General features: G+C 35.1%; 1 protein-coding gene across 1 annotated transcript in view; it reads left to right on the forward strand.

Annotated features, from left to right (window-relative positions):
- Positions 1 to 9,961, forward strand: part of LOC103510315 (sodium/potassium-transporting ATPase subunit beta-2-like) — a 28,029-nt gene extending 18,068 nt beyond the window's left edge. The window contains exons 4-7 of the mRNA XM_026824390.1: positions 4,353 to 4,432; positions 5,151 to 5,261; positions 5,941 to 6,109; positions 9,644 to 9,961. Of these exons, the coding sequence (XP_026680191.1) occupies positions 4,353 to 4,432; positions 5,151 to 5,261; positions 5,941 to 6,109; positions 9,644 to 9,753 (470 nt within the window). The 3' untranslated portion in view covers positions 9,754 to 9,961. The remainder of the gene's footprint in view (positions 1 to 4,352; positions 4,433 to 5,150; positions 5,262 to 5,940; positions 6,110 to 9,643) is intronic.
- Positions 9,962 to 12,609: the final 2,648 nt, after the last annotated feature.

The following is a 12,609-nucleotide window of genomic DNA, read 5'->3' on the forward strand; positions in this document are numbered from 1 at the left end:
TTATTATTATTATTATTATTATTAAACAATTTATTAGTGGAGAGGTCTCATTAACCAAATAGTGGAGATGTCTCATTAACCAAATAGTGGAAATGTCTTATTAACCAAATAGTGGAGATACCTTATTAACGAAATGGTGGAGATGTCTTATTATCTTATTAACCCCTTAGAGTACCATTTAATTTTCGCAAAGTGTCTCCCAAAAGTACCATTTTTTTTTTTCTTTGAATATGTTCTAAATTTCATGCTGATATCAAAACTAACAAAAAAAAATTGTTTCCGATTGCCGAAACCCCTTTTTTTGGCCATTTTCAAAAAAAAATTTGCCCTAATGTCCTATGTTAAAAAATCCTCTGTCTGATATATCAGACACCAATTTTAAAATACTCTCGACTGATATATCAGTCACCCCTTCTTTTTATCTTTCAAAATCACTAAAAACATGGAATTTCAAGGTAACAGGGTAATTAGGACATATATTATGTATTATTTAACTTTTAGTTCAACTATAAAAGCTTTTTACTCTCAAAAAGTAACTCTGATGGATCAAAAAATCACAGCCGGCTAGAAAAAATTCATTCTGAAAATCTGAACTGAGAAATCCTCTGTCTGATATATCAGTCGGTTACTAAAATACCGGTAGCAAAGAGACGGTAAAATAAAATGATAAAAAAATCACGCAGCGCTCTCTATTAGATTGTTGAGCAACTTTTAGAAAAGGTTGCATTATGATTCGACTGATATTTCAGACGGAATTGAACTTAGAATGAGAAAAAACGCCTGACTGATATATCAGTCAGGGGCAACTTTTATGACATTTCGTGGTGTCTGATATATCAGACGAAGTACTTTAAGGGGTTAACAAGGGAAATTTCAGGCTGCTATCCTCCCTTTTTAAAATCCCCCAGCAGACGGTATTACTTTCTACCTACCAGACTTCTTCTTCTTCTTCTTTTCTTTTTTTTAACACGATCTTCGAAACTAATAGCTGGTCAATCCTTGACATTTCATTAGAGTAAAACCTTCATCGTCCTCTTTTCATCGGAATTTATTTTTTCGCCAACGCCCAAGTGACGGCAAGGGCATCTCTCACCTCTTTCCCGGTTTCGATAGCAAAATTACATAGTTTTTTACCTGTTATCCTTACAGTAGAAAAAGATACCACGTACGCCTAGTTAGCTTGGAGTTTAGTGTGTCTTCCTTGTAAGCGCTAGGTCGCGGGTTCGATTGCTGCCCAGGGCGGATTTTATTCTCAACAGATATGGTTTGTTTTCGCGACGGCTGGCTTTCTCCTATCCTGTCCTCCTTCTCTTCACTTTCGGGACGATAAGATCTTGGAAGTTACAATAGATCAGTTGCGCTTATTTGGGTGATGTTTCAAAGTCATAGAGCAGAAAAAATGAGGACCAACGGATTTTTTCTTTTTCTTCTACGACTTTTAGATCCCAAGATAAATTGATTTAAAGAATACCGGTAAATCGTGAACTTTGACGTCACGGCATACGCTCCCGTAGGCGATGACGTCACATCAAATGTCCCAAGCAAAGCTCCCTCCCAGGCAACGCATTAATGTGTTTGTGCGCATATGTTTCTGCGCAGTTTTTTCTGCTCCTCCGCTAGCGCACTTGCATAATGGCGCTACCTAGCGAACGAAAAAAACAACTGCGTAAAGTCTGGCGTCACACATATTTGAATTCTTCCTCTAAAGGCCCAGTGTCCAAAATTTTGGACATTTTTTTTGTAGTCATAAAAGCCCAGCATAATTTTGTATCTTGTAGTCATAAAAGCCCAATGTCCAAAATTTTGGACATTTGTTTTGTAGTCCTAAAAGCCCAAGAAAAAAATGTTTTTGAAATAAAATAAGTATTAGATATTTTTAAAGTAGAAGTGTTTTGGCCCATGTACACATAATTAATTTTTCCATTTTTCAATAATTACTCGAGTTTTCTTAGGGTTGAAAAATGTCCTAAATTTTGGACACTGGGCCTTTAAGCATACAGAAAAATTCCAAAACATCACCCAAGTAAGCGCAACTGATCTATTCCCTCTATCTAAAAAAAAAGCTACGTACGTACCTAAGTAGGTTGTGTTGTTATTTCCAATTTCCTCCCCTATACTTCCAGAAAAATAGGAAAGCTACAGGAATAGGTAGGTTGTTAAGTTTTCTCTAATGATGTAATGAACAAACAGAGCTGTTATTATCAGTTCTGTGTCATAACAATGAGAACTCCTATCTGATATGGCTTTCTAGTTTGAAGAGCTCTGTAAACACATGCGTTCGCTTCTCATGGTATGGGGTATGGGTAGATTATTATGATTTTGCTTCACAACTTACTAGGTATTTCAGGTATAGTGGTGTTCAAATAGGTACTTATACAATACCTGTAACTATGGCTAATCCAAGAGAGAGAAAAAAAAACTAAATTTTATTCATTATGATAGTATGAAATGTGGGCTTGTTCGATAAGCCAAAGATCAATTTTCAAGCAAATAAACGGTTATCACCGTCTCAATTGAACAGTCACCCATCCAAATAACACCGAGCCTCGGTGTTGCTTCATTTTCCCCCAACATACTTAACGTGTTGCAGTGAAGGGGGAAATGATTGCGATCAATACTCGTTAAAGCTGTGTGACCAGTTCAAACTAGAAATTGTGATACGCGCATTGCATAATTAAATAATTGCACGGCATTCATACAAATCGTATTATTTGAACAGGAGATAATTTTTCTCCGGGAGGGCCATGCTTCAAATTTCTAGAATCCACCCCATAGTAATTGAGCAAGCTCGGCCCCCCTAAATACAGCCCTGTTTATAATAGATACCTATATTATATGTATTTACTCGTACACTACACGAGTGTACCGTACAGTCTAATATGCAAAACTGAGCTGTTCCATAGTATCAATAGTAATCTTCTTATCAAAGATTGCTAGGCCACAACAATCCCCCCCCCCCCCCCTTTGGAAAAAACCGGGGGCTTCCCGGGGAAACGATGCTTCAAATTTCTAGAATCCACCCCATAGTAATTGAGCAAGCTCGACCCCCCTAAATACATCCCTGTTTATAATAGACACCTATATTATATGTATTTACTCGTACACAGTCTAATATGCAAAACTGAGCTGTTCCATAGTATCAATAGTAATATTCTTATCAAAGATTGCTAGGCCACAACAATCCCCCCAGTTTGGAAACAGCTGTGGACTTCCAGGAGAAACGTAATAATGACGTGTGCACTGACGCCATGGTTACATCGACCCTTGAACTTTCCGTGTCAAAAGATAAATAGAATAATGGAGAACTTTCTTCTCCTACTCTTGAGACACGCGAAACCTTGGCTTTTGATTTCCTTCTACACCTTATAAAATTACTTGTTACTATTGTCCAAATAATGTTGCGACATTGACTGCTACGAATTCTAGGGTTCTTTTGATTTGTTAGATAATTATGTAGTTATACTCGTAGGTATCTTCTCAAGACCCATTTGTTAATAAGAATTTGGTTTGGTTGATAAAAATTGAGCTAACTCAATGTTAGCTCAATTTTTGAAAGGTTTGGTTAAATGATTTCTCTGAATCGCTTAGGCCTTGTTTGGGATGAAGTTACATTGAGAACCACTAAAGGTACTTACAGAAAGGCCGCTGCACTCACTATTCAGCGGGGGAATTCGGCAGCTTTATTATTCATATTCACTGACAAAACTAGGTACCAAACAGATTTTTATGTCATCTAGTTTTATTCAAGTTCAAAATTAAATAACAAAGACTTACAGAAAGGAGAATTCCTTTTAGCTTTCAGCTAACTTTCGACTTGTGTATTTCAGATTTATGGCTGGGAGCCCCAGTACTATGAAAACATTGGAGAGTTGCCACCTGAGATAGTTTATTATGATTTTGCTTCACAAGGTATTAGGTATAGTGGTGCTCAAATACAATACCTGTAACTATGGCTACTTCGAGAAAAAGTTAAAAAAAAAAAAGTAAAAAATATTTAACGTGTTCTGAAGGAGGAAATGACTGCGATCAATACCTACCTATTAGCCTAGGTATGTCAGAGCTGTTTGACCAGTTCAAACTAGAAATTGTGATACGCGCATTGCATAATTAAATAATTTCACGGCATTCATACAAATCGTATTATTTGAACAGGAGATAATTTTTCTCCGGAGGGGCCATGCTTCAAATTTCTAGAATCCACCCCATAGTAATTGAGCAAGCTCGACCCCCCTAAATACATCCCTGTTTATAATAGACACCTATATTATATGTATTTACTCGTACACAGTCTAATATGCAAAACTGAGCTGTTCCATAGTATCAATAGTAATATTCTTATCAAAGATTGCTAGGCCACAACAATCCCCCCAGTTTGGAAACAGCTGTGGACTTCCAGGAGAAACGTAATAATGACGTGTGCACTGACGCCATGGTTACATCGACCCTTGAACTTTCCGTGTCAAAAGATAAATAGAATAATGGAGAACTTTCTTCTCCTACTCTTGAGACACGCGAAACCTTGGCTTTTGATTTCCTTCCACACTTATAAAATTACTTTTTACCATTGTCCAAATAATGTTGCTACATTGACTGCTACGAATTTCTAGGGTGCTTTTGATTTGTTAGATATGTAGATATGCCCGTAGAAATCTATCAAGGTAAATTCTTCTCAAGACCCATTTGTCTATTAAGTCTCTTCAATTAGGCCGATTTCGACTGTTGAGTTATAGCCCAATTTTTGCAATGTCTGATTAAATAATTTCTTTGAATTGCTCAGGCCTTGTTTGGGCTGAAGTTAAATTGGAAACCACTATACTGAAAGAAAGGCCACTGAGTGAGGAATCCTTTGAGTGAGGAATGCTCACTCAAAGGATTAATCCCTCGCTATTTAGTAGGGGAACTCGGCAGCGGTCGTGGGAACCCTATCAGGTTCTTCAAAGTCCGAAAATTTATTTTGTGTCTTCTAGTTTTATACCCATGTTCAAAATTAAACAATAAAGACTTGCACATTTTTGAGAGTTGATTGCAACGGTCGGTACATTAATTAGACTTACTTTATCATGGACACTCGTTGCTAATTAATACAGACTTACAGAAGGGAGAATTTCTTCCATTTCGCTTTCAGCTAACTTTCGACTTGTGTATTTCAGATTTATGGCTGGGAGCCCCAGTACTATGAAAACATTGGAGAGTTGCCACCTGAGATGCCTGAAAGTTTGAAGAAACACATCAACGATACAGCTCTCGGAGATATTTTGAAAGTAAGTTCCTAATGGATCTCTTTTTTCAAGAGGTTTGACAGAGGACGAAACTGCTTAGGTCTTATTTTCTGAAAGCCAGGAGAGAAAGGAGTCAATGAAGACTGAAAAGGGAAAAGCCAGTCGGTCCGAGAACGAACCTTATTTACTTAAGATGATTCACCCCGGGCGGGAATCGAACCCGCGACCTAGCGCTAATAAGGCTGACTTATACCTCCAAGCTTACTAGGCTGACCCCTAAAGGTTTTCTTTCAAAGGTACCATTTCCGGGTGACAAATGGGTGTACAGAATCAGTCCAAAGGCCAGCCTAGTTGGCTTGGTGCGTAGCGCTTCTGCCTTGTAAGCTAGTTGCGGGTTTGCTTCCCGCCCGGGGCGGACTTCATCTTAAAAGAGATTAGGTTCGTTCTCGGAACAGCTGATTTTCTGCTATCCTGTCTCCCTTCTCTCTTAGCTTTCGGGAAGATAAGACCTTAGCAGTTACCTACAGTTCCCTCTAATTAAATTTTTTCACAAAATGAGTTCTCATAGCGACTATCTTCCTAGTGACCCAAAAGATCAAAAAACACAACCCCGACTCAAAGTTGTGACTTTCGTTAGAAATATATAGGTCACCCCTAAAGGGGATTTAGCTAAAAAAGTATAAATAATACTGAGTTCACTCTTCTCTGTTTTTACTTACAGATGCAGACGGTATGGGTGAGCTGTGATGGGGAGTCACCGGCTGATAGGGAGCACATTGGTCCTGTAGAGATCTATCCTCAGCATGGCACACCTGGCTATTATTATCCTTATGAAAACAAGGAAGGATATCTAAGTCCAGTGCTGGCGGTGCATTTCAAAAATCCTAAACGTGAGTATTGTAAATGTAGTCATTTAGGGGCCCTGCAGAGACACCCATATGGGATATTGTAAGTTTTATAATACTTTAAGGACCTCAATACGTAGTAATAATAATTATATTAATTATCTGCCACTATTGAGTTACCATAGGGGTCCTTAGACGAAACCTTGCGAAAGGGCGAACAAAAAGTACATAAGTCACTGGTAACCAGATGTATAAATCATTTACTACTGTCCCGCCTTGCATGGAAAGGATCGTAATTTCACCGGAAAGAAACCAGTTGGGTCCCAAAAACTTTTTTTTAGTAGGTACCAGTTGAGTCCCGAATTTGAGAGGGTCAGTGACCAGTTTCACCAGTCAAATTTTTAAAAAAGTCCTTTCTCTTTATTCCACTCAATTTTGTTTTTGTTTCAGTAAACACGCTGATCAATGTAGACTGCAGAGCTTGGGCTAAGAACATTATCTATAAGAAGAGCCTCGTAAATAGGGAGGGTTCCGTCCACTTTGAAATCATGGTTGATTAAGCCGACCACACACCAGCGGACAAGTTGGCTGGACAAACTGCCACTACACGGTTAGAAATGGGCCGAAGCAGAATGATCTCAATGTACAAAACATTTTGTATGAATGCCGTGAATCTTTTTCATATATGCAATGTGCAACACATGAGAAATGCTTTGTTACATTGTTACTTCACCACAGGTTGGATGCTTAGTACAAAGGATAATAGAAAGGATTTTAATACCAATAATTAAGGATTATTATTGTCCATGAATGCACATGTCAATATCTATTTACTGTGTCTTGGAAAATCATTAGAGTTTGGTTTTGATCAGGCAAAAATGGAAAGTTGGAAGGGTGTTTTTGTGTGAAATTTTCCTTCTAGCATTACCAAAGTCACACTGCATCGTCACATTTTTTTGTCCAATATCTATTTACTGTGTCTTGGAAAATCATTAGAGTTTGGTTTTGATCAAGCAAAAATGGAAAGTTGGAAGGGTGTTTTTGTGTGAAATTTTCCTTCTAGCATTACCAAAGTCACACTGCATCGTCACATTTTTTTGTATTCTTACAAATGTTTCATTAGGTTGAGGTACATGTCTACAAAACTCTTTGTGCAAACCTAACGGAACATTTGAAATCGTTGTAGAATTTGTACAAAATAGTTTGTTATCCTAGACAAATAATGTTCTGTGAACATTTGTAACAGTTCAAAATTAGCAAAAATCCTAAAAAAGGACTTGGATTCCCAGATTATTTTAATCAGGTAATCTACATAGGAATGCATTTTATTGACTATTTTTATTTTATAGCTACTTTTCGAATAAATTATTGTGGAAGTTTTTTTTTTTAAATTAACGGGGGCTACGCATTTTATACACGTCCCTACACTTAAAAATGTTAGTAGGTATTTTAGGGCCAAATTATAAAAGAGGGTTTATGGACGGTGCAACACTTGGAGTTTAAACTTAGTTTCTGTTAAACCGATTGGATTAAGCATTCTGATTGACTAATTTGAATACAAAGTGTAAAATTAACCAACCAGATTACTGAATTCAATCGATATAACTTGAATCAAACTTAAATTCAATGTGTCAACCGCGGTCTTTGTACAATTTGGGTCTAAGTTACAAAAATTATTTCATACTTGGGGAAGAATAACCTAAAACATTTTTTAAATCGTTTACCTCACGATTCCTAAACTAAACCTATTTTCTAGTTCAAACAAACTATTTTTTATGTAATTTATTGACGTACATTCTATGATTTTGTATCTGCGCTTATATGATCTTCAATTTTATCTCGTAAATCACGCCATTTTTTCGAATGATTAGGATTAGGCCAAACTAATCCTTAAACCTGACTGACAAACAAACCATCAACTCTTTTTGTTATAAATTAAGAAAACGTATAAGTCATAATTATATATTTTTTGCTGATTATAAAATGCCCCTCTATTTTTGTTTCGAGTAGGTGGCCACAGAAATAGACACCTGACAGAACCGTCGCTTTTATTTAGAAAAACCAACGTTTCTAATTACCTAGGTACCTCTATTGTCTAATTGATATTATGCCTATTTATTATAGTTGGAAACCAAACTACCTAAGATTATTAAATCTACGTTATAGTTACTTTAGCCCTATTTTACTATGGGTATAAAACCATATAAGTTTCTTTTGGTTACGATAACAGGACAAAAAACATCATTATCTTATTTCCTTTGAAAGTGGATATTTTATTTATAATTTTGGTGTCACCAGGGGAAACTCAATACAAATTCTTATTCCCATACTAAAATCAGGCTCTGTTAATTTATTATACACACGTTATATTTTATATGTAATTTATTGACGTACATTCTATGATTTTGTATCTGCGCTTATATGATCTTCAATTTTATCTCGTAAATCACGCCATTTTATTCGAATGATTAGGATTAGGCGAAACTAATCCTTAAACCTGACTGACAAATAAACCATCAACTCTTTTTGTTATAAATTAAGAAAACGTATAAGTCATAATTATATATTTTTTTGCTGATTATAATGCCCCTCTATTTTTGTTTCGAGTAGGTGGCCACAGAAATTGACACCTGACAGAACCGTCGCTTTTATTTAGAAAAACCAACGTTTCTAATTACCTAGGTACCTCTATTGTCTAATTGGATATTATGCCTATTTATTATAGTTGGAAACCAAACTACCTAAGATTATTAAATCTACGTTATAGTTACTTTAGCCCCATTTTACTATGGGTATAAAACCGTATAAGTTTCTTTTGGTTACGATAAAAGGACAAAAAAACATCATTATCTTATTTCCTTTGAAAATGGATATTTCATTTATAATTTAGGTGTCACCAGGGGAAACTCAATACAAATTCTTATTCCCATACTAAAATCAGGCTCTGTTAATTTATTATACACACGTTATATTTTATTAAATTATTTACTATTAATGTTGCGGATTACTTGTAGATCATTATTGTCTTTAACTTTATTTTATACAAATCTGTGAGAGAAAGGACATGAGGAGGTTTATGGTGATTTAGAATTAAACAAAGCAGAAACAACTTTGCTTGGGTTTCTTGTCCAGAGAAAAGAAAGGACTGAGTGAGTTATGAAAAAAGGATTACTCAGCCTATGAGTCAGATCCTAAACTCTTTAACTCCCACTAGGTCTAGGGAGTTAGGATCTGATTCATTCACCGAGGATACTTTAAGGACCTCAATACGTAGTAATATATTAAAATTATCTGCCACTATTGAGTTACCATAGGGGGCCTTAGACGAAACCTTGCGAAAGGGCGAACAAAAAGTACATAAGTCACTGGTAACCACACGTATAAATCATTTACTACTGTCCCGCCTTGCATGGAAAGGATCGTAATTTCACCGGGAGGAAACCAGTTGGGTCCCAAAAACTTTTTTATTTTTAGTACCAGTTGAGTCCCGACTTTGAGAGGGTCAGTGACCAGTTTCACCAGTCAAATTTTCAAAAAAGTCCTTTTTCTTTATTCCACTCAATTTTGTTTGGGTTTCAGCAAACACGCTGATCAATGTAGACTGCAGAGCTTGGGCTAAGAACATTATCTATAAGAAGAGCCTCGTGAATAGGGAGGGTTCCGTCCACTTTGAAATCATGGTTGACTAAGCCGACCACACACCAGCGGACAAGTTGGCTGGACAAACTGCCACTACACGGTTAGAACTGGGCCGAAGCAGAATGATCTCAATGTACATTGTACAAAACATTTTGTATGAATGCCGTGAATCTTTTTCATATATGCAATGTGCAACACATGAGAAATGCTTTGTTACTTCACCACAGGTTGGATGCTTAGTACAAAGGATAATAGAAAGGATTTTAATACCAATAATTAAGGATTATTATTGTCCATGTTATTTCTCATTCCTTTCATCTCACGCACCTCAATTAGCGAACCAAATTCAATTAAAATTCAACATTGAATTTTCCTTTCGGTTTATTCAAGGTAATTAAATAAATAAATTAATATTGTTGGGGTTTGTTTCCACTTAATTTTCTATGCGAATACAAGTTGTTAACAAAAAGAAAAACATATTAATGGAATGCTTTTATAAAGAAACGGTGAAAACTACCCCTCATTGAATATAATATTTTTTATACTTTTTTTTTATCATAGACAAAATACCTATTTTTAAGTGTGTTAGCCTGTAGAAGTACCTAAAATAAAACATTTAATTATATTCATAATGTTAAAATATCATGGATATAAAAAACACTTTTATCATTCATGATTCATTCACGTGTTAAGTTAGACCAAAGCATACACGGGTCGATTTTTCATGTCTGAAATTAAATAACTCATTAACAACAAAGTAAGTTACTTTTATTTCAACTGAAATCATGGAAAAATAACTTTCAAACACCAAATAGATGAACTTTTATCATTCATGATTCATTCACGTGTTAAGTTAGACCAAAGCATACACCGGTCGATTTTTCATGTCCGAAATTAAATAACTCATTAACAACAAAGTAAGTTACTTTTATTTCAACTGAAATCATGGAAAAATAACTTTCAAACACCAAATAGATGGGAAATAGGATTTGAAATAAAATTCAACCCGTGTATGTGTTGATCTTCGCTTTTAGATGTAAATTTTTATTCTAGAATGCGTCTCCTTTCGAGAAACACAGAAATGAAAATGGCTTCTAGCATATAATTGTATTTTTTATGTTTTAGATAGTTTAAGTGACATCCGATTTCATACACAGAAAATTTGATATTTTATGTTTTGTTATTAAACTGTTGTTGTTGCTTTTTATATTAAAATTGTTTCGAATGGGAGACAATAGGAAATTGATTAAGTTGTGTCTTTACATGGCGCATAAGCTACAGGCTGCCAGCGCCGATAAATTATACACTGTTACTAATCTCTCTTCCTAGTCTTCTTAGTACTTAAATTGCATAAAAAATAAGAATTCCTCTAAATTTCAGCTTTCCTACAGAAAAAAATCTTCAATAGACCTCACTTAATGAATGCTTTATGGTACTTAAAACATCTGGTCATGTGTGACCTCTTCATTTCAGCTCAAATTCAAGTAAACCTAAAATTAATATTTAAAGCAGGGAATTGCAAACTCATAGACAATCTATAGCAAAACTTTACCGTCAAGATTTTCATTTTGCGCTTGTATACTTTTTTTTTCATTTTGATTCAGGATAATTTGAGCTAACACACTGGAGGGCTTTTTAAAATTAATATTTAAAGCAGGGAATTGCAAACTCATAGACAATCTATAGCAAAATTTTACCGTCAAGATTTTCATTTTGCGCTTGTATACTTTTTTTTTCATTTTGATTCAGGATAATTTGAGCTAACACACTGGAGGGCTTTCCACGATAAGCCAATCACACATTCAGAACTCTCAAACAGCTAAATGGCTTTCATCATTTTTATCCTCACAAGAAAAAATTGGACATTTTCTCTAACCTCTCCTTACCATCTCGGTAGAAATTATTGTATAATTTCAATAAAATGTTTTTCAAAAGAATAATATAGTTGGTCGTTGTTTAAGATTATACCTAAATGGTTTGTACCCTGCTTACAAAGTGTTTCGAGCGCACTTAGTGATAAGGTTTGGGATTTACATAAAGATGTTGCAAAATTCCAGACACAATTTTGTTTCATAAAAGAAAATAACTTTTGTTTTGTCGAGTGCTTGGAAAACTTTGTTAACATGAATTTGTCTACTTGTAAAAACTTTCGGAAAAATTGAATTTTAAAATTCAAAATCCCGCATCCTATGATACCTGCCTAGATCACTGTCGCTCGGTGACACTTAGCAAGGCCTCGGTACATTATTATAATTTTAGTTGGTGTTATGTAGATTTTTTTAAAATCAATCACACATTCAGAACTCTCAAACAGCTAAATGGCTTTCATTATTTTTATCCTCACAAGAAAAACTTGGACATTTTCTCTAACCTCTCCTTACCATCTCGGTAGAAATTATTGTATAATTTCAATAAAATGTTTTTCAAAAGAATAATATAGTGGCTCACTGAAAAGAGTAGCTCTTTTCTTTATTTCGCTCACTCTTCACACATTTCTAATTCCGACTCTGGCTTCTATAACATGATCTCAAAATTCAAATGTTTTGATTAAATGCCATCTCAAAATAACACCGTTAGATCTTATTTCTCATTCCTTTCATCTCACGCACCTCAATTAGCGAACCAAATTCAATTAAAATTCAACATTGAATTTTCCTTTCGGTTTATTCAAGGTAATTAAATAAATAAATCAATATTGTTGGGGTTTGTTTCCACTTAATTTTCTATACGAATACAAGTTGTTAACAAAAAGAGAAACATATTAATGGAATGCTTTTATAAAGAAAAGGTAATGTTTGAATGCACGATTTTGTATTTTCATTTTCCACAACCAAAAGCTAAGCATTCTGTCGTCACTTCCAAATACCTGATTCCATATTTTTCTAACTTTTCTCAACATTTTCAAG

The sequence above is a fragment of the Diaphorina citri genome, unplaced genomic scaffold (assembly GCF_000475195.1).
Source record: "Diaphorina citri unplaced genomic scaffold, Diaci psyllid genome assembly version 1.1 scaffold582, whole genome shotgun sequence".
NCBI classification, from domain to species: domain Eukaryota; kingdom Metazoa; phylum Arthropoda; class Insecta; order Hemiptera; family Psyllidae; genus Diaphorina; species Diaphorina citri.